Source organism: Misgurnus anguillicaudatus, unplaced genomic scaffold, assembly GCF_027580225.2.
Source record: "Misgurnus anguillicaudatus unplaced genomic scaffold, ASM2758022v2 HiC_scaffold_31, whole genome shotgun sequence".
NCBI lineage: Eukaryota > Metazoa > Chordata > Actinopteri > Cypriniformes > Cobitidae > Misgurnus > Misgurnus anguillicaudatus.
In genome coordinates this window covers 1,689,478-1,709,251 of record NW_027395281.1, presented here as the reverse complement: position 1 = coordinate 1,709,251, position 19,774 = coordinate 1,689,478, and the positions used below count along the sequence as shown (strand labels likewise).

Below are 19,774 nucleotides of genomic sequence, written 5' to 3'. Positions count from 1 at the left end.
GTTGAGGACTTTCATTGGTCATTTTTGTGAACCAATCAAATTTCTTTCTGCCCCTGAGCTCATGTTTAAGTAAAACTCCTATCTGAACTGGTTTGGGGGAAAAAATCACGCGTCCTGAAGACTTCAATTAGATTTTTCAGCTGTGTTTGATTAGGGTTGGAGCTAAACTCTGCAGGGACACTGGCCCTTAGGACCAGGAATTGCCCACCCCTGGTTTATAGCATACCGTTAGCATTTTATATCTGACGGCTTTATTTAGGCTTCAAAATGTATACATTTTCGTTTAACTCATAAAGATTATCTTGATAGACAAAACGTGTAAGGTTCATAACTCTTTGTTGAACACAGATCTTATTTTTTGCGATTTTCCAAAAGTCTATGGGAAAAATGAATGGCTTTTCGATCGAGGGAACCCATGCGCCGCTAACTTCCGGGTTGGCCTACAAAGTGACGTCATGACTTCGGCACTCTATAGGCGTGGCAAGAGGTAGGGGGGTGGCAAGAGGTAGGGGCGTGGTAAGAGGTTTCTCATTGGTCAATAGAGCTTCCTCCCGGCAACCGCGTTGGCCAATCAGCAGTAACGATAGTTTTACATCATTTCCTTTACCTAAAAAAAATCGTCATTTCCTTTAGACGGAAAGAAGATGGCGGAGGTAATACGCGTGCGATATAATTTGTTGGTCTTTTTGCGTGACATCTTTCAGTTTTTGTAATTATGTTATTGTTGTTGACAGACACATGTTACAGTGAGAAAAGTTGATGAAAGCATTTGCATCGAAGACATCAGAGTCGGGGAATTATTTCGATGTCCGTTCTGTGCTCTGAGTGTTTTTAGACCGTGTGAATATCACAAAATACAGACGCATTTGCAAAGCCACAAACTTCGCGCGGTTCGCCATGAACGTAAGTATAAGTTCACTTGTGATATGTGTAATATATTGTGTTGCAGCTAGGGTGCGCTGTTACATTGTCTGTAATGTTGTTTTGGTGTTCTCATCAGCAACCGCTGAGCTGTTGTGCAGTCTTCAGTAAATCAGTTGTCGAGCAGTTACACCGGCTGTCTTTATTGTCTCCAGTATCTTACATGGTGTCAGAAGTATAACATGGCTACCTCACAGTTTGAGCACCCAAAGATTGACTGGGAGGCTGCGGATTTATATCAGGAATTCGACCGCTTTCGAAGCCACGTCACATTTGTTTTTGATGGACCACTATCCGAACTAACTGCAAAGCAGCAAGCCGGCTGGCTGGGGACGTGGATAGGCGGACAAGGCAGAGAAATTTACAAAACGCTAAACTGGGCTGAAGGTGAGAAGGAGGATCCCGAGAAAGTGCTAGATAAATTTGAGAAATATATCAGACCAAGGAAAAACAAGAGGATAGCTCGCCATCGTTTCAAGCAGAGGAAACAAGACGTAAGTGAGAGTTTCGACAATTTCGTTAAAGATTTACGTCTACTGTTAATGGATTGTGCATATGCCGACCCTGACGACATGTTGATTGATGCAATTATCGCGGGCGTGCGTGAAAAACGAGTGCAAGAAAGACTATTAGACAAAGGAGAGGAATTGACGCTAGCTAAGGCAATTGAAATCCCTCAGCAATATGAGATGTCTCAGAAACAATTGAAAATAGTCAGAGATGATGATGTCACATGCTCTCAGGTGTCCGCTGTTGCAGAAAGCGTTCGACCTAAGCCTTCTGGCAAAAGCAGAATAACACGCTATCCAGATCGCAAGTTCACTCAGTTAAAACCATCACTCTTCTGTGCTAGCTGCGGTAAACATCCCGATCACAAATGGAACGATGGCAAGTGCCCAGCGAAGGGCTCAACGTGCTCTTACTGTCACAGACCCAACCACTGGATGGCAGTGTGCCGTAAACGTGCTGTCCACACACTGAATGTAGAAGCGCTGGAGGAGACTGATGATGAAATATTGAACATCAGCCTAACAGATGTTGTGCTTCCAGCAGCTGCTTTACCTGTGGACAAATGGTCCGTACATCTGATGATACTTTCACAGAAGGTCCAGTTCAAGATAGATACTGGTGCCAAGTGTAACACTCTGACTCTTGACAGCTATCAGCAACTTGTGCACACTGGTGAATTAAAGCGTTCTAACAAGCTGTTGCGCTCCTACTCCAATCATAAGCTTAAGCCAGTCGCTGCCGTAGATTTGTCAGTGCAATATAAACAGTGTGCCACTGATGCAGAGTTCGAAATTGTGGATATTGCACAGGAAAGTGTGCTCAGTGGGGCCACGGCTGAAGCTTTAGGTTTGATAGCAAGGCTGAATTCTGTACAAAACACTGAAGAAGCTGAGGCCGACTCGCCTGTGGAGGGCAATCTCGAGCAAGATATTGTTCCTCAAAGCCTTCGTGACTTTCCTGAGCTAATACGCACCACAGGGACTTTACCAGGGAAGTACACAATCAAAATAGAGCCCAATGCAAAAGGGGTTGTCCACCCTGTGCGCAGACAGCCAGCTGCACTCAAGGAACAGATTGTAAAAAAACTGTACGAAATGGAAGAAAATGGCTACATAAAAAAGGTCGAGCAGCCCATGGAGTGGGTCAGTTCAATGGTGGCAGTCTGTCGGGGTGACAAATTAAGAATTTGCATAGACACCAGCGATCTGAATAAGGTAATTAAAAGAGAACATTACCCCATGCGCACTGTTGAAGAAGTTGTGTCATCTATGCCTGGAGCACGTATATTCTCAGTCCTTGACGCCAAGTCGGGTTTCCTCCAGATTGAGTTAGATGAAGAATCGTCATTCCTTACAACCTTCAACACACCCATTGGTAGGTTTAGGTGGCTGAGGCTACCATTTGGGATAAAATGTGCTCCAGAGATTTATCAGCGGATCATGGATGGCATGCTAGAGGGCATTGTGGGAGCAGTGGCCATTATGGATGACATCTTGATTGCGGCCCCCACTGTGAAGATGCACGATGAAATCCTTCGCAAAGTCATAGAGAGAGCAACAAGCTACAACTTAAAGCTTAATTTCAACAAGTGTCACATTAGGCAGAGCCAAGTCCCATACATTGGCCATTTACTCACCGCAGATGGTCTGAAGCCTGACCCAGCCAAGGTCCAAGCAGTCAGGGGCATGCCAGAACCGGCTGACAAGGAAGGGGTTCGCCGTTTCTTAGGATTTGTGACTTATTTGTCAAAATTTATACCAAATCTCAGCGAAGAAGATGCTCCACTGCGTCAGCTCCTGAAAAGTAATGTGGAGTTTGCGTGGCAACCAGCTCAGAAAAGGGCCTTTGCAAGGCTCAAAGAACTGTGTTCTCACCCCCCCGTACTGAAATATTTTGACCCATCAGAACCAGTGGAAATCTTCTGTGATGCAAGCAGCAGTGGATTAGGTGCTGTGCTTTTGCAAGACAATCACCCCGTTGCATTCTCCTCCAGGTCTCTGACTGATGCAGAAACCCGCTATGCACAAATAGAAAAGGAGATGCTTTCTATCGTCCATGCATGCACAAAATTTCACCACTATATCTTTGGAAAATCAGTCACTGTGTATAATGACCACAAACCGCTAGAGGACATCTTTAAGAAATCACTGCTGTCTACCCCCATGCGCATACAGAGGATGCGCCTGCGCATCCAATGGTATGATTTGTCTGTCAGGTATAGGAAAGGAAAGGATATGGAGCTGCCCGACACACTTTCCAGGGCGCAACTGTCACACAATACTCCAGAATTGGAACATTTGGAATGTGTATCCATGCTGAACTATGTGGCCGTAAGTGAAGAGAAGTACGCTGAGCTACAGGAATGCACAAAAAAAGAGCTGAGCTTGTTACAACACGTCATCCAGCAAGGTTGGCCGGAGCACAGGAGAGATGCCCCAACTACTGTTCAGCCGTACTGGGACTCAAAAAGTCAACTGACCATATGTGATGGAGTGGTGTACAAAGGGTTGCGTATAGTAATACCACCCACTATGAGACAGCACATGTTAAAGCTCATACACCAGTCGCATTTAGGGATTGTAAAAAGCAAGCAGAGAGCGCGGGAAGTGCTCTACTGGCCGGGCATGAGTGCAGAGATAGAGGAAGTAGTGAAGAATTGCAGCAAATGTGCAGAGTTCCAAAACAAACTACCAAGATTGCCTCTAAAGCCAACGGAAGCCCCAGGACTGCCATTTGAGCTCGTGGCGTCAGATATCTTTGAATTTGATGGCAAGCATTTCATTCTTCTTGTGGATTACTTTTCAAAATACATTGAAGTGGACGAGCTTAAAGATCTGAGAAGCCGTACTGCCATTGAAATATTGAAATCACAGTTCAGTCGTCACGGGATTCCTTCTGCCCTACGAACAGACAATGGGCCTCAGTATGCATCAGAGGAGTTCAGAGACTTTTGTGAGAGCTATGGCATATCACCTCACTCAAATGGAGAGGCTGAGCGTGCGGTACAAACTGTGAAAAGGCTTTGGAACAAAGCTCCAGACAGACATTTGGCATTGTTGGACTACAGAACAACCCCCCTAGAGACTGTAGAGTTGTCCCCAGCGCAGCTGCTCATGGGCAGAAGGCCCAGAAACAAACTCCCTACAGCTCAACAACTGCTTATCCCAAAGGCCTACGATTCTTTGAAAATCAGACACCTGCTTAATAGGTCCAAAGACTCGCAAAAGTACTACTATGACAAAGGCAGGACGATGCGCACTCGGCCCGCGCTGGTTCCAGGCGAAGAAGTCAGAATGCAGCCCTATCCCGGCCATGTCAAATGGTCTCCAGCAGTTGTCATCCAGCGTCATAGCAGCACACCCAGGTCTTACATCATCAACTCTGGTGGCATGGAGTTCCGCCGGAACTGTCAGCACCTTCGTAAAAGCACTGCAAGAGCAAATCAGTCCCGTCACATCATGCAAAATGAGCCTTGGGAGGAGTTGCCTGACGCTCTTGTAGAACAAGACGAACTGATTCCTCCTCTGGTCGGGACTTCAGCATCTCCTGCTAAGGTGCCCCTGGATGTGGGTCAACCTCAGCCCTGTCAGCCCTATGTGACGAAGCACGGCAGAGTTGTTAAGCCCCCTGAAAGACTGGATTTGTAGCTGCTACCTGTTTGGAGTAAAGTTAACCATTAGTTCAATAATTCAATAGTGCTAACAGTTTATTAATAGTAGTCAATAGGTGGTAATAATCTCAAATTGTTCTTGAATAGTTAGAGAAATATGTCAACCGTGGTGCCTTTGTTTAATGTCTTTAATATTCTATTTTTTTTATTTGAGTTTAGAAACTTTCAGTTGTTTAGTCTGCTATCTGTCCTCAGTGCCTTCACAAATAAGCTGAAGAAGGGGAGATGTAATATATTGTGTTGCCGCTAGGGTGCGCTGTTACATTGTCTGTAATGTTGTTTTGGTGTTCTCATCAGCAACCGCTGAGCTGTTGTGCAGTCTTCAGTAAATCAGTTGTCGAGCAGTTACACCGGCTGTCTTTATTGTCTCCAGTATCTTACAATATGCATGCCTGTTATAACTTGTTAAGGTTAAATATAGTTACGTGAACCGTGATATTACGTATCATAATTGTAAACTTATGAAAAAACATGTTTATCTATCTATCTATCTATCTATCTATCTATCTATCTATCTATCTATCTATCTATCTATCTATCTATCTATCTATCTATCTATCTATCTATCTATCTATCTATCTATCTATCTATCTATCTATCTATCATTTTAAATTGTGTTTAATGTTTATGATTCTTATAGATTTGATCATCTTTGACTGCCACTTGGAATGCAGACAAGCCAAACACTTTCACTGCTTCCACTGCTCAAAACCCCTAATTAAAAAGTCTGACTTTATAAAGCACATAAATATGTGCAAAGTAGTCAAACAGACGGTGCCTTTGTCTCCTCCCAGTAGTGACACAGCTCCAAAACCGGTCCAGTGTGCGACTTTGTCTCCTCCCAGTAGTGACACAGCTCCAAAACTGGTCCAGTGTGCGACTTTGTCTCCTTCCAGTAGTGACACAGCTCCAAAACCGGTCCAGTGTGTGACTTTGTCTCCTTCCAGTAGTGACACAGCTCCAAAAATGGTCCAGTGTGTGACTTTGTCTCCTTCCAGTAGTGACACAGCTCCAAAACCGGTCCAGTGTGCGTCTTTTTCTCCTCCCAGTAGTGACACAGCTCCAAAAATGGTCCAGTCAGTTAGTTTTCATGCTCAAAGAGATGACACCGCTCCGCAAGTGACAAAAACACTGTCTTTTGCACCTCTTTGTGATGACACAGAAAAAACTCGTTTGAAATATGTTCATAGAAAACAGGGGCAAAGATTATGTTGTCCCCACTGTAATCTGTGCGTTTTAAAAAAAACCCCTCAAGAAACATATACAAAGGGCACACTTGAATATTGAACCTGATATCACTGCCCAGTCTCACCTTCAAAGTCAGTGTATTGACCCAAAAAATGCAGTTTTTGCTGTTGCTAAATCGTCTAAAGGCCCTTGTATACCCATTCATGTTATCAAAAAAACATGGGGCATTTCGCACAAGGTGACTTGTGAACTTGATGTCTGCAATTCTGTAATGGATTTTAAAAGAAGTGGCATGCGATCTTGTCAGTGTGCACACTTAAAATCATTGGATTACTGCAGATCTGATGCTGGAAATGTTGTCCTACATGAAGAGGCTTTAAGAGAATGGTACAGCACAAATGGTTTTCAGAGGAACGCAAAAGACAGTGCCTAAATGCTCAGAAAAGAGCTGAAGAACAAAATGTGTGTTTTGCATCCTATGTGACTCTTGGTGGTCCATCCTATATGCACTATGTGTCTGTTTTTGAGCCAAAAGTTTCATTCTATAACAGATTGGAAAGAATCATGGTTGTTTATAATGCAAAAAACAACACATGACATTGCCCTTGTACCCGGCCAAGACGCTCCTGTATACACAAGGCTGTGTGCAAATGGTATCTTTTCCAAACCAACAGAAAAATGTTCCAAAGAGTGAAGAGCACAGAGGAGGAACTGACCTGTAAGACTCCATTGCCGGTGGACACTGGACTTTCTGATTCCGAAAAGGACTATTCTGAAAACATTGTGTACCCTCCAAAAAATGAGAACCTCAAAAAAATGGTGCAGTATATCTTCACAAAGAAAACAATACCTTCTTCCCTACCCATCTCAGCAACCAATTTAGATGAAAAGGAATTTACAAAAGTTTTGGTTCCAGATGAAATGCACTGTTCATCGTGTTCGGAACCCCTTAGTGATCCTTTGCTCATCTCTAATAAAGCTAAAATTGTCACAACAGTTGGAATAATTGAAGGTTGGTATTTATTTGTTACTAGTAAATTCTTTCTTCAATAATGTGTGTTAAGATTGGCTGCTTATTTTGTTTGTTTTTAGCCGTTGAAACCTATTGCAAGACATGCCCAGTCTGTGGACTTGCATATCGCTATCAAGAATGGAGCACTGGTGTGCATAACTATGATGACCACATCATACTCAGTTTGAAATTTTGTCTTATGCTTCAGAGTTTTTTGCAGGTATTGTGGATTGCTTTATTTATTGCAGGTTGTCCAAACAACCCAGCTAACAGAAAAAAGTTCTAAGAACGTTCCCTGAAAGTTCTTTACGTTCCCAAAAACGTTCTGCCAACGTTAAAAGTGTCCAGTTTTCTTGACGTTCTAAGAACGTTTTTGTGTTGTCTCAACGTTAGAGTAATGTTACATTTTACCATTTTTAAACGTTATGACAATGTCATGTTTTAATGTTCACACAATGTTTAAAACAACAACTGTTTATTATATTGACTTATATGATTGTTATGTAAATGATAGAGAAACATTGCATTTTATCATATTTATTTTTTATATTTATATTATTTTATTATATTTATTATATATTATATATTTATTATATATTATATATCTATTATATATAAGTTTAGATGTTGATGTTTTGTTTCATTTTAAGTCACCATTATTGTGATTAGTGTTCGTTTTAGTTGGGCTCTTGAGCCTTGTCTTTTGCTTGCTAGTTTTTTCCCTGGTTGTGTTAACTTTTTGTTAATACACCACATTTGTTATGAACATGTTAAGTTAGTAGTGTAATTCTGTGATGTGGTGGTTGGTACATAATGGTAAAAAATCATCCCTAATTAATTTACTAATCAAAAGTTTATTTTCTGTCAATAATGTAAATGAGATACAGCACTTTCAGAGCAGTTTGTCATTAAGGAGTTTAAGAAACTTTGAACAAAAAATATCTGCTGTATAATTGGGACGCACAAACATCAAGAATCAGACTATGAATCTCAACCATGGTGACAAAGAAAATTGAAAAAAAAAAATCATTATTTATCCATGCTGCAGTGCATGCTGGGAGTCCTGAATGAGATTTGTAATTTGTTAATACCCAGCATGCATTGCAGCATGAAGTTTAGTTTTTCATTTAATTCTCACCATGGTTGAGATTCATAGTCTGATTCTTGATGTTTGTGCATCCCAATTAAATAGCGGATATTTTTTGTCCAAAGTTTCTTAAACTCCTTAATGACAAACTGCTGTGAAAGTGCTGGATCTCATTTACATTATTGACAGAAAATAAACTTTTGATTAGTAAATTAATTAGGAATGTTTTTTACCATTATGTACCAACCACCACACCACAGAATTACACTACTAACTTAACATGTTCATAACAAATGTGGTGTATTAACAAAAAGTTAACACAACCAAGGAAAAAACTAGCAAGCAAAAGACAAGGCTCAAGAGCCCAACTAAAACGAACACTAATCACAATAATGGTGACTTAAAATGAAGCAAAACATCAACATCTAAACTTATATATAATAGATATATAATATATAATAAATATATAATATATAATAAATATAATAAAATAATATAAATATAAAAAATAAATATAATAAAATGCAATGTTTCTCTATCATTTACATAACAATCATATAAGTCAATATAATAAACAGTTGTTGTTTTAAACATTGTGCACATTAAAACATGACATTGTCATAACGTTTAAAAATGGTAAAATGTAACATTACTCTAACGTTGAGACAACACAAAAACGTTCTTAGAACGTCAAGAAAACTGGACACTTTTAACGTTGGCAGAACGTTTTTGGGAACGTAAAGAACTTTCAGGGAACGTTCTTAGAACTTTTTTCTGTTAGCTGGGAAAGTCCTGAAGGCCTCTCTCCTGCAGTTTAGCTCCAACTTGTCTTAACACACCTGCCTGGAAGTGTTTTTTTATTCCTAGTAAGAACTTGATCAGCTGGACCAGACTTTATTAATTAGGTTTTGAGCTAAACTCTGCAGGACAGTGGCTGTTCAGGAACAGGATTGGACACCCCTGCTTTACAATGTTTAATGTTATTGTCACAATAATGTCTAACACAATATTTCCTCTTTAGTCTCACACCGCTGTTGAAAGAGTCTGTAAAGCTCTTTCAATATCCAATGGAGTGGTTTACCCAAGTAAAACAGTGCTTTCTGCTTATTTACACTTTGAAGCATTAACTGATCACAACTACCAGTTTTCCTGCTTAAAGTGTGGATTCCATCCATCTGTTGTTATCATGGATGCTCATCGAAAAGCAGCTTTCAGCATGCCAGGTATGATACAGATCTAATTACAATTTGAAATATCCTGACTTGCATGTAACTTATTAGAATCAATCATCAGTTGAAGTTTTTAGTTGAGCTGTCTTTTATTCATCAAATAATCCTAAAAAAGTATCACAGGTTATAAAAAATATTTCCACATTTTTAAGTCATAATAAATTAAATTTATATCATGTGACACTGATAACTGACACTAAAAATTGTTTTGCATCACAGAAATAATTTTTGATAGTATATTATAATGGAATGCCGTAATTTTAAATTGCAATTTCTGCTCCATAAGAGGCTTCCTTCAAACAGTGATGTTTCATAAGTTTTGGCACTGTATTTGTCATTTTATTTTGTTTAGTCAGTGAAATGGAAGAACCACCAGCAAACTTCGATGGACAGGTGGATGTGGAAGATTTTTGGAATTCACTGCGCCTGGAGATTATTGCAAGAGGTCTTGTGGAGAGTAAGTAATTTTAATCGTTTGGATCAAAGTACTACACAGACACGGATAGTTGTTTTATCTTGTATTATGCCTAACTTTTACACTGGGAGACATTGCACATGGATGCAACATGCACGCACAAATTTGAGAAAACATCCCAGAAACACCTGCTATGAGTGTATCCAATGACATTATCAGTATCACATATTAATTTATTTATAACTTTATTTGGTAACACTTTATTATAATGTTCATGATTTAACATTAGTTAATGTATTAACTAACATGAACAAACCATGAGCAATACATTTGTTACAGTATTTATTCATCTTTGTTAATGTTAGTTAATAGAAATAAAGCTGTTCATTGTTTGTTCATGTTAGTTCACGGTGCATTAACTAACGTTAACCAAATTTTAATAGAGTATTAGTAATTGTTGAAATTAACATTAATAAAGATTAATAAATGCTGCACAAGTGCAGTTCATCATTAGTTCATGTTAACTAATGTAGTTAACTAATGTTAATTAATGAACATTATAATAAAGTGTTACCCTTTATTTTGTTGTTAAAATTTAGAAATAAAAGTTGAGTTATCACTGGTAACAACATTATGACTTGTTTTGTTTTTTGTTTTGTTTTTGCAGCTGGAAACCCCAATCCTTTTGCAGTCAAGCCGAGTTACCACCTTTGGGCTCCCTGGATTGGACCAAATACTAGGAAGTCTGGCTCCGTCTTAAATACAGAATTTGAAAAAGTTCATTCATCAAATTCTAATCCTGCAGCTGAAGTTCCAGTAACTGAGGAAAGGCTTATTGATGAGCTGATGTCACTGAAGGTGTAGTGTTGTTTAATTTATTTTTTTGTAACAGTATTCTATTGTCATTGTTTATTTCTAATAAATTGTTTTTTTGTTGTGGTTTTAATTCATAGGTGGCTGCTGTCCGACAGTTATGTACATCATGTGGGTTAGACAACAAGGGGTCAAAGATGGACCTCATAATGAGACTGAGGAGTGAAATGCAAAACAGATCATCATACGACAAAATTTTTCAAAAGGTTTGGGGTGCATCAGGTTTGTATGCACATATATATCTTAATTTATAATAGAAAATACACATTTCTTTATTTTTTTAAATTTAAGTGCTGCAATCATTCATTTGAAACAATCTATCACTTAGGTGGCTGGGCAGTTGTTATGTGCCCCTGCGGTGTCATTAACAGCATTAAAGTCCTGGTGAGAGCTGAAAGTCCAAGGGACTTTGCTGACATTTTATTGTCCTGGAAACACCTTCCCAACGTAACCATTTATGACTTTGCAAGAGGACTTTCCACTCATGCAAATCTCCGTAGTCCGAACATGATTCCCTTCAGCCCACATGAGGGTCGGCTTTTGGAGCCAAATGATGCCAATATTGCAGCAGCAGAAGAGGGAAGACTTAAAATTTCATTGGAATGGCTCAAAGAAAAGAAAATTCCTGCTGATGTGAATGGGCATCCATTAACCGGCTCATCTGATCACTATGTACTTTCTGACAGATTTCATGAAAACAACACAAAGGATCCCCGTGATAAACTTAGAAAAATTCAGCTTGTGCCCGAGTTGGCTGGAAGAGTTAATTCTCAGTGTGCGGAGCAGTTGTTTTCTCAAATGAGAAAAAACAATTACTTCCTAAATGTTATGAAGCCAACAAATCATTTGTTTCTTATGCGAAACCTGTTGCACCACTACAACGTTGCAATTAACACTAGGTTTACAGAACATCTTACCAAGGCTGTTGGTTGCACTCAGGTTGTCCTAGATGAGCATGGCCAAGCACTTGCAGGTAAACCTAATTTTTCATAATGCAATTTAATGTTATTATTTGGCTTCTTCAAAAAGTGTTATTTGACACTGGGGTTAGATGACTTGCATGCTTTATTGCTAGGAACTTTAAGTGAAAGCACAGTCAAAATGGATGTTGAGCCAAGTACAGACAAGGCGTCTGTGACGTGGCTGAAGTATGTAATACCCAACAAGACCGGCTGGGAGCAGCCATTCAGCGAAGAAAAGGTGATTGCTTTATGAAGGTTGAAATCTTAAAAGTTGAGGAATGAGTAGCCTGAAACATTTTGTAATGTATGCTGATAATGTTTTTTAGCTCACACGTGTTTTGGACACAAAGGAAAATGGGAGTGAACATGTGTCACGTGTTTGTTCTACAACTCTGATGCGAGAAGCTGGTTGCACTCAGGTTGTCCTAGATGAGCATGGCCAAGCACTTGCAGGTAAACTTAATTTTTCATAATGCAATTTAATGTAATTACTTGGGTTCTCCAGAAATTTTATTTGACACTGGGGTTAGATGACTCGCATACTTTATTGCTAGGAACTTTAAGTAAAAGCATAGTCAAAATGGATGATGAGCCAAGTACGGACAAGGCCTCTGTGAGATGCCTGAAGGATGTAATGCCCAACAAGACCGGCTGGGAGCAGCCATTCAGCGAAGAAAAGGTGATTGCTTTATGAAGGTTGAAATCTATTAAAGGGATACTTCACCATTTTTTTTCATATTAAACAATGTTATTCCCTTAACTAATATGAGTTGATGCATACCTCTCTCATCACAAAAAAAGTGGTGCTTTTCTAAGTGGGTAAAAAGGATGACTATAATGTATGGCAGAATAGCACTGGAAGTTGGAAGCACTTTGACTGTGCGCAGTAAAAGTCACGCTTGAAAAATCCTCTCCCTATCACTTCTGTCATTCGAACCAATGTGACTTTTAACTGCACAGAGACCTAAGAGCTTCCAACTTCAAGTGCTATTCCGCCATACATTATGGTTGTATAATGTTAAGGGAAAAACATAGTTTAATATGAAAAAACAGTGACGTTTCCCTTTTAGCTGATTTTAAGGAGCCTCAAACATTTTGTAATGTATGTTGGTAATGTTTTTTCCCCCCCCTAAATAGCTCACACATATTTTGGACACAAAGCAAAATAGGAGTGAACATGTGGCACGTGTTTATTCTACAACCCTGATGCGGAAAGATTTTCAGACCTTGGGATTGAAACGCAATGTGGAGGCAACAGTAAGGATCATCTAAAATTTCCTTGATCCAATTAACTTTTCAAAAATGTTCCTGTTTTTAAGTGAAGCTGTGATATCTTAACAGATTCTGAATTGCTGTTTTAAGAAAATCGAAGACCTCAGCAAATTGCAGGTATAATGTCATTGCTTGTAGTGTGTATAAAATGCAAAAAGCTATTATGAGGAAATGTGTATGTTTCTGTAATTAGGGCATCCAAGTCTGGACGTCTAACAGTTACGTGAATTCAACCCTGATTCCACCGCATTGTGCAGATCCCATGTTACATATCCCTGTAAGCAATTATATATTTTTTCCAACAGTGTAATATTGTAGTTATGATTTATTGTTTAGCATGCATACTTAAGATTTCATCGACTGTTTAGACATTTTATGTGGCATATATGTTGTAAGCATTTTTTCAAAGCAGCCAAAAAGAGCAAACAGAGCTAAATGAACATTGTGCACCATTTTGTATGATTTATTTGTGATAGGTTGATGCTTCTACAAAAGACTGTCTTCTATTTCCATCGTGTAGCAAGTCACACTGGATGCTTTGTGTAAGTCATCAAGACATTTTTTTTTCGTGTTAAATTGATTTCTGTATTTTGTGTTGTTTAACAACCATTTTTTTAGATTTTGCGCCCAAAGCTGAAACAGGTGTTTTTTCTTGATTCACTTTGCGCGAGTGGTCTGAGTGATGGAAGATACAGTCAAGTGTACAGGGCTGCGTTTCCCGACAACGTTGTCTCTTAGCGCGCTACGAAGACTCTTAAGTTAAACCTTAACTACAGGTTTACCTTTTCTAGGCGTGTTTCCCGAACTGTACCTTAGCGGGTTTCTTAAGGTATACTTTCTTACGTACGACGTTACCAGGTGCTGTCCATGGCGATGGTGCTGAATAGGTTGATATCGATTGCTCGACAATCAATTGTTCACTTTATGTAATAGGTACTTCGCTGCGTTATGAGAGAGCAGTGTTATTTGTTAAAGAAACATTTTAGAAATAGTTCAAGTCACATTTATTAGGAATATCTGGTAAAAATATTTCAAATTGCAAACAACTAAATATAAACCTTGTATATTTTATTTTATATCAAACCCATGCAAAACTCGCAACTTCATGTTCAAAAGTATAATGCATAAACTGCTCCAATGCATCCATTATTCCTTCACTTTAAAGGATAATTTATATTAGGGGTTCCCAATAAATGCGTTGCACAGGGGAATAAGGTGGGTCGTGCAAGTCACCTGGCTTGGCATTACACTTAAAATATATAAAAACAAATTGTTGTTCATTAGTTCACGCGTTTATGTGCTTGGACACTGCGCAAGCAGCGCGTTTACAATGCGGATAACGCTTAATGGACGCATTTCTGAAGCAGCGCCTGTCTGTTTACCTTAAATATAACATAAAATATATATTATATGATATATAAATATATATTATGATTGCTTTACATTTTAGCTTTGATTAGTTTTAATGTGGAAAATTTGAGGACCTTATACAAGCAATAATCAAGTGGAGCATTTTCTTGTTTATAAAGAATATGGCATGCAGCTGCCTCAAAGTTAGAAAACATTAAAAAAACTTCGATGCAAAGTCGACTTAACATCAATAATAATATTTAGGAAAATCAACAATTATGATTTCGTGATTAATGTGCTCTTGTGGTCTGCGATTTTACTTGATTTGTTTTATTGCAGCTAAAATAGCCGGTAAACTAAAGATTTAACGGATTTGAAATGCACAAATGAACTAGTAAGATTTGCTGTATAGCTGCCAGTTTCACCAACTCCTCCACCCAATCTCTTTTTTAATAGTTTTTTAAGCCTGTAATAATAGTTCGAAGCTGATGTTCCTTTGGAAAAAAATATTAAAAATCTAACAACCATCAGTAATAATGTCTAATTATGTGAATATTTTATTCTTTAAATAAAAAAATGCCTAATTTAACACGGAGTGTACTTCAACTTTTTTTTTTACAGATATTTAGTTATATAGACTGCAATCTACACAAGCTTTTATCACAGTGATGGCCCCTAGTGGAGTCATGTGGGATAAGGTATAGCTAAGAGTGCTCCAGACCAACCTTCCGAACGAACGACTTACAGAAGTGATACGTAAGAACGTTTCGGGAAACACGTATTAACGATAAGGTACAGCTTAAGGTACAACTTAAGAACGACGAAGAGCTAAGAAGGCTTCGGGGAACGCAGCCCAGGTCTTTTACATAAGCTCAGTTGTTCATGTTCAGAAGTTCCAGTTGAACAGTTCTTGTTTAAGTTCTCAGCTGCTGTATGGTGGTTCAGTTCTAAACCATTCAGCTTTTCTTTTTTTTTCTTTTGTGATGTTCTTGTGTTAATGATGTCTGATGAGAATTATATGAGGCTTATAACCATTCAACAGTAAGCCTAAGTGGCATACACAATCAAAATGGGGGACTGTTCTATAGTGTGTTCGTAATGTTAGCAGCAGAGTACTAGAGATAGGGGTGAGATACCTTTTGAATAGGGGCGTATTTTGTTGATTTTTTTATTTCAACATAATTTCTCAATTTCTAAAAATCACTTAATAGGAGGGTTGCTCAGACTGTTATTCCTGGCCATTGGACTGAGATTTCCTGTAAAGATCTTCCGGTAAGTTTTTGAATCATCACTTATTCTTCTAGCACACAATTCATTTAATTACTTTCTTGCTTACTTGCCTCTTTCCATTTCTTGATTTGCTTTCAAACCTTATCCAGGAGATTCCAATGCAGCATTTCTCCAATAATTGTGGAGTTTTTGTGCTCATGGTGAGTTTTTATATGACAGTAACATCGGTTTAATTTAGAAACAAAATAATAAAAGGTCTAAACAAGTAACCTTTGAATTTCAGTATGGCCTGTACATTTCTCTGGGGGTCCCTTTTGACTTTTCAGAGGTGAGTCTTCAGATCTTTGTTCAACATATTTGTTTTGCAAGCCAATATAAAAAAATTGTTAAACATTGTAGTAATGCTTTTTTTTCCAAGGCTAATATGTCAAGAATAAGGAAATGGTGGTGTGTACTGCTACTTGAAGACTCGGGGTAAATTCTAATTCTAATATAAATTTAAAGTAATGACATTTTAGCATTCTGTAAGGCTCTCGCTCTCTCTCGCTCTCTCTCTCTCTCTCTCTCTCTCTCTCTCTCTCTCTCTCTCTCTCTCTCTAGGTCTCCTACAGATCGAAAAAGGCACAGAAAAGATGCTGGGGTTAAAGGCCCATGTGAAGTCAAAACTGGTATGGTAAACCGTTTGAAATAACACTTTTAAAAAAGGCAAGTACAAATTAACTTTTTTCTTTTCTTTTTTTACAGCCATGGACCCAACAGGAGGCCTTGCTGATGTACTGTTGAATATTATTTCTTAAAAAATAAATTGGAATAATGTAATATTTTAAAATAGTTTTTCCATATTTTTATTTCCAGCTACCACAAGAGGTGCTCAGTCACATTCTTCTTGATGTTGTTTATGAAGAAGGAGACAAAGCCTTTCACACACTGTCACTGGTGTCCAAGAAGTTCAATGAAACTGTCCACCATCCAGCTTTTCTTAAAAAACCTCACTTTGCCTGGCTGGACAGTATGTATAAGTGTTACTTTATGAATTGAACAAGTTAAGCTAATATATTAAATATTTTTTTTTTGCATTAAAAATTCATTTTTCCTTTTATCTTCTAGGTATCGTTGACTGGAAGTCAGTCCATCCAGATGTGAGGGAGGAATATAGGGTGGAGTTTAAGCTCACCAGATGTGATGCCTGTGGATATCTTTACAAAAACACCACTGGGTATTGTGGCAATGGAAAGAAGGGGGTCTTCACTGGGTTCTATTCAGATAGGGAGTTCGATGGCTTCTGTTCGATGGATTGCTACTACAGTATGAATCAATGAAGGAATCCAGTTTTGACGACAAATTTGACGACAAATTCAATTGACTTATGTAAAAATGACTGAATACTGAATAAATGTGTTTTTTTTTTATAAAATGGTGTTTTGCTTGATTAATGTCACTTAAAATAAGTTTATTAAACCGTTTTTACTTCATTTTATATTGTATGGTGAGTGTTTGATCAAACACGTATATATGTATGCCTTTATACAGCAAAAACATTTGCTGTACCATTATTATGAAAATAACATTACTTTTAGTTTGTATGTACTTTCATTTAAAGTACTCAATTAGTATAACTTTAATAGTGTCAGGAGACATTTTTATCTTTAAAATTTATTTTTTTAAAGTTTTATTTTATTATTTAGTTCAAGTACAGACATTTCAAGTATAATTCAATAAAAAACGATGAATACAAAGCATTGTAAATACAATAACAAGTATAAAATGAACAATAAAAAATACAAGTTTATGAATCAAGGTAGTTACAGATAATTTCAAAAACTTTTTGTTTTGTGATCTCATGTTTCAAAGTATACTGTGAGATCAGTCTTATAAAAGATAATATAGGAGGGGTTTCTTTTATTTGTGTCTTATGCATATAAAACTTCGCCAAAATAATTTAATTATATAATTGTGTTTTTCAGAAACATATGGGTTTTGGAAACAAAGTAAAATGTCATGAGGTTCTAAATTCTAATACTAGGAATTTCTATGTTAGGAAAATCTTTTTTTAAAGTCCAAAATGAAATAGAAATGGGGCAATACAAAAAAATAAATGTTTAATATCTTCAAGTGATGCGTTACAAAAAGTGCATTTATCACAAACAATATGAATGTTTTTTAATGATTGATCCTTCAAAATGTCGCGGTGGTGATGACGTCGTGTAACCCGCGCCATACAGAAAGTTTCGAAAGTAACGTACTTTTGAATGTATTCTCAATATTATAATTGCTATATTTACAGTGAAAGAAATGTATTTTGTCTTGTATAATTATTTGTGTAATTATAGAGATTAAGTTTATGGCTCGCTTTTATGCGGACCAGGAAGTTTTTCGCATCCAATTAAAAAGACCTTACGGCACGCCCCATCCCGCATGGCACGCCCCATTACTTTCCGACCTTATGGCACGCCCATTGCTCCAGCCTGCAGTTACCTCTACTTGGCATGCTCGTTAACAGACGTTGCTGAGCAACGGCAAAAACGTCATTTTAAAATACATTTTAATTAATTTTTCAACACTTAATTTGTAACGCTAGTAACGTAATTTTGTTGTCATTGGTAACTGTAATCAAATTACATACATTTAAAATGTAAAGCGTTACGTTACTGCGTTATCAGGAAAAGTAATTAGAGTACAGTAATGCGTTACATAGTAACGCGTTATACCCAACTCTGGCCGTCACCAGTGTTATGTTTTTGTTGTGGTGCGCGTAGGCTATTTCAAATTTTGTCAGTCATCTCATCTTTTATGCTGTGTCTGATCCTGTCCTGTCCTATTCATTGTAGCCTGCTTGTGGACATTGCGTCATCACGTGCTGTAGTAGAGGGCCCGCCTTGATAATACTGCTTATGGGCTCGGGCTTGGCTCGTTACGCTGCTGCTCATATCACCGCGTTTGGAATAAAAATGAAATAAATATTACTCTTTTCTTTAGAAATTATAAGTAAACATATAAATTCAAACAATCTGTTTCCAAACATGCATGCCTTTGAACCAGAAGCCCCGAGGAATGTTGTTTTGTGAAGTGCTTTCATGACGACTGCGGGTCATATTTCATTTTACAGGTATGAAGTCCGATTTTCATTTTCATAACTTGTGACACAAATTAAGACATTACTGTCTCTAAATTTTTAAAAATAAAATAAAGGTCAAAAACAAACGCTTGAGCCTTAGACCTTTCTAATGATGTATTGTTTGTTGTGTTAAGTACCATCTTTTACATTAAATAAGTACACAACAAGAATCAGGCTGCACTCGCAATGATATTTGATCAGTAAGAGCTTTTAACTACATGTTAACATGAACCTAATAATGAACTGCGCTTATACAGCATTCATGTAAAGCATTATCATGAAATCAAAGATAAGTTCCATCCTTACAATTTAGAGATGGACATGGTCTTAGATTTCATTGCACTAGATGAATTTCTCCAAACTAATAACACGAGGATGTAACGTAACATTGGCCTTCGATGAAAACTTTACAGAAAGTATGAGAACATTTTCAGAAAACAGCTGATAAATAAATAAATGTAAAAATAAATAAATGTAGAACTACATAAATAAATGTAGAAATCAATGAAATTGTGCAAAAACGATATATATATATATATATATATATATATATATATATATATATATATATATATATATATATATATAAATTTATTTATTTATTTATGTATTTCTACATTTATTTATTTATTTATGTATTAATTTAATTAATTACTTATTTATTTCTACATGTATTTATTTATTTGTTTACATATTTAATTATTTCCGTATATCTACATTTATTTATTATTTATTTACGTATTTATGTATTTATTAATTTATTTATTTATTTATATACACTTAAGTCATTTTTGGTCCTCCATAGAAATCTAGTTTTACGAATTAGGCAAGGCAAGGCAAGGCAAGTTTATTTGTATAGCACATTTCATACACAGAGGTCATTCAAAGTGCTTTACATAGAAATGAGAAAACAAAAATCAAAGATACATGAATTTAAAAT

The 19,774-nt window shown here is 37.3% G+C and overlaps 1 protein-coding gene across 2 annotated transcripts; it reads left to right on the top strand.

The window, feature by feature from the left end:
- The first annotated feature begins 532 nt into the window (after nucleotides 1-532).
- Nucleotides 533-17,063, top strand: LOC141362999 (uncharacterized). Of its 2 annotated transcripts, XM_073865403.1 has the most exons (25): nucleotides 533-653; nucleotides 735-903; nucleotides 5,742-7,301; nucleotides 7,382-7,521; nucleotides 9,410-9,611; nucleotides 9,970-10,074; nucleotides 10,700-10,890; nucleotides 10,986-11,127; nucleotides 11,234-11,878; nucleotides 11,981-12,105; nucleotides 12,194-12,320; nucleotides 12,398-12,546; nucleotides 13,005-13,124; nucleotides 13,209-13,256; nucleotides 13,333-13,416; nucleotides 13,616-13,681; nucleotides 13,758-13,847; nucleotides 15,702-15,761; nucleotides 15,869-15,919; nucleotides 16,003-16,047; nucleotides 16,138-16,193; nucleotides 16,320-16,387; nucleotides 16,464-16,492; nucleotides 16,575-16,728; nucleotides 16,827-17,063. In XM_073865403.1, exons 3-25 carry the CDS (start codon nucleotides 6,968-6,970, stop codon nucleotides 17,036-17,038), a joined length of 3,243 nt encoding a protein of 1,080 aa, XP_073721504.1. In that variant the 5' UTR covers nucleotides 533-653; nucleotides 735-903; nucleotides 5,742-6,967; the 3' UTR covers nucleotides 17,039-17,063. The 2 variants fall into 2 exon arrangements, with proteins under 2 accessions (XP_073721504.1, XP_073721503.1); XM_073865402.1 differs by having other exon boundaries at nucleotides 591-903.
- Nucleotides 17,064-19,774: the final 2,711 nt, after the last annotated feature.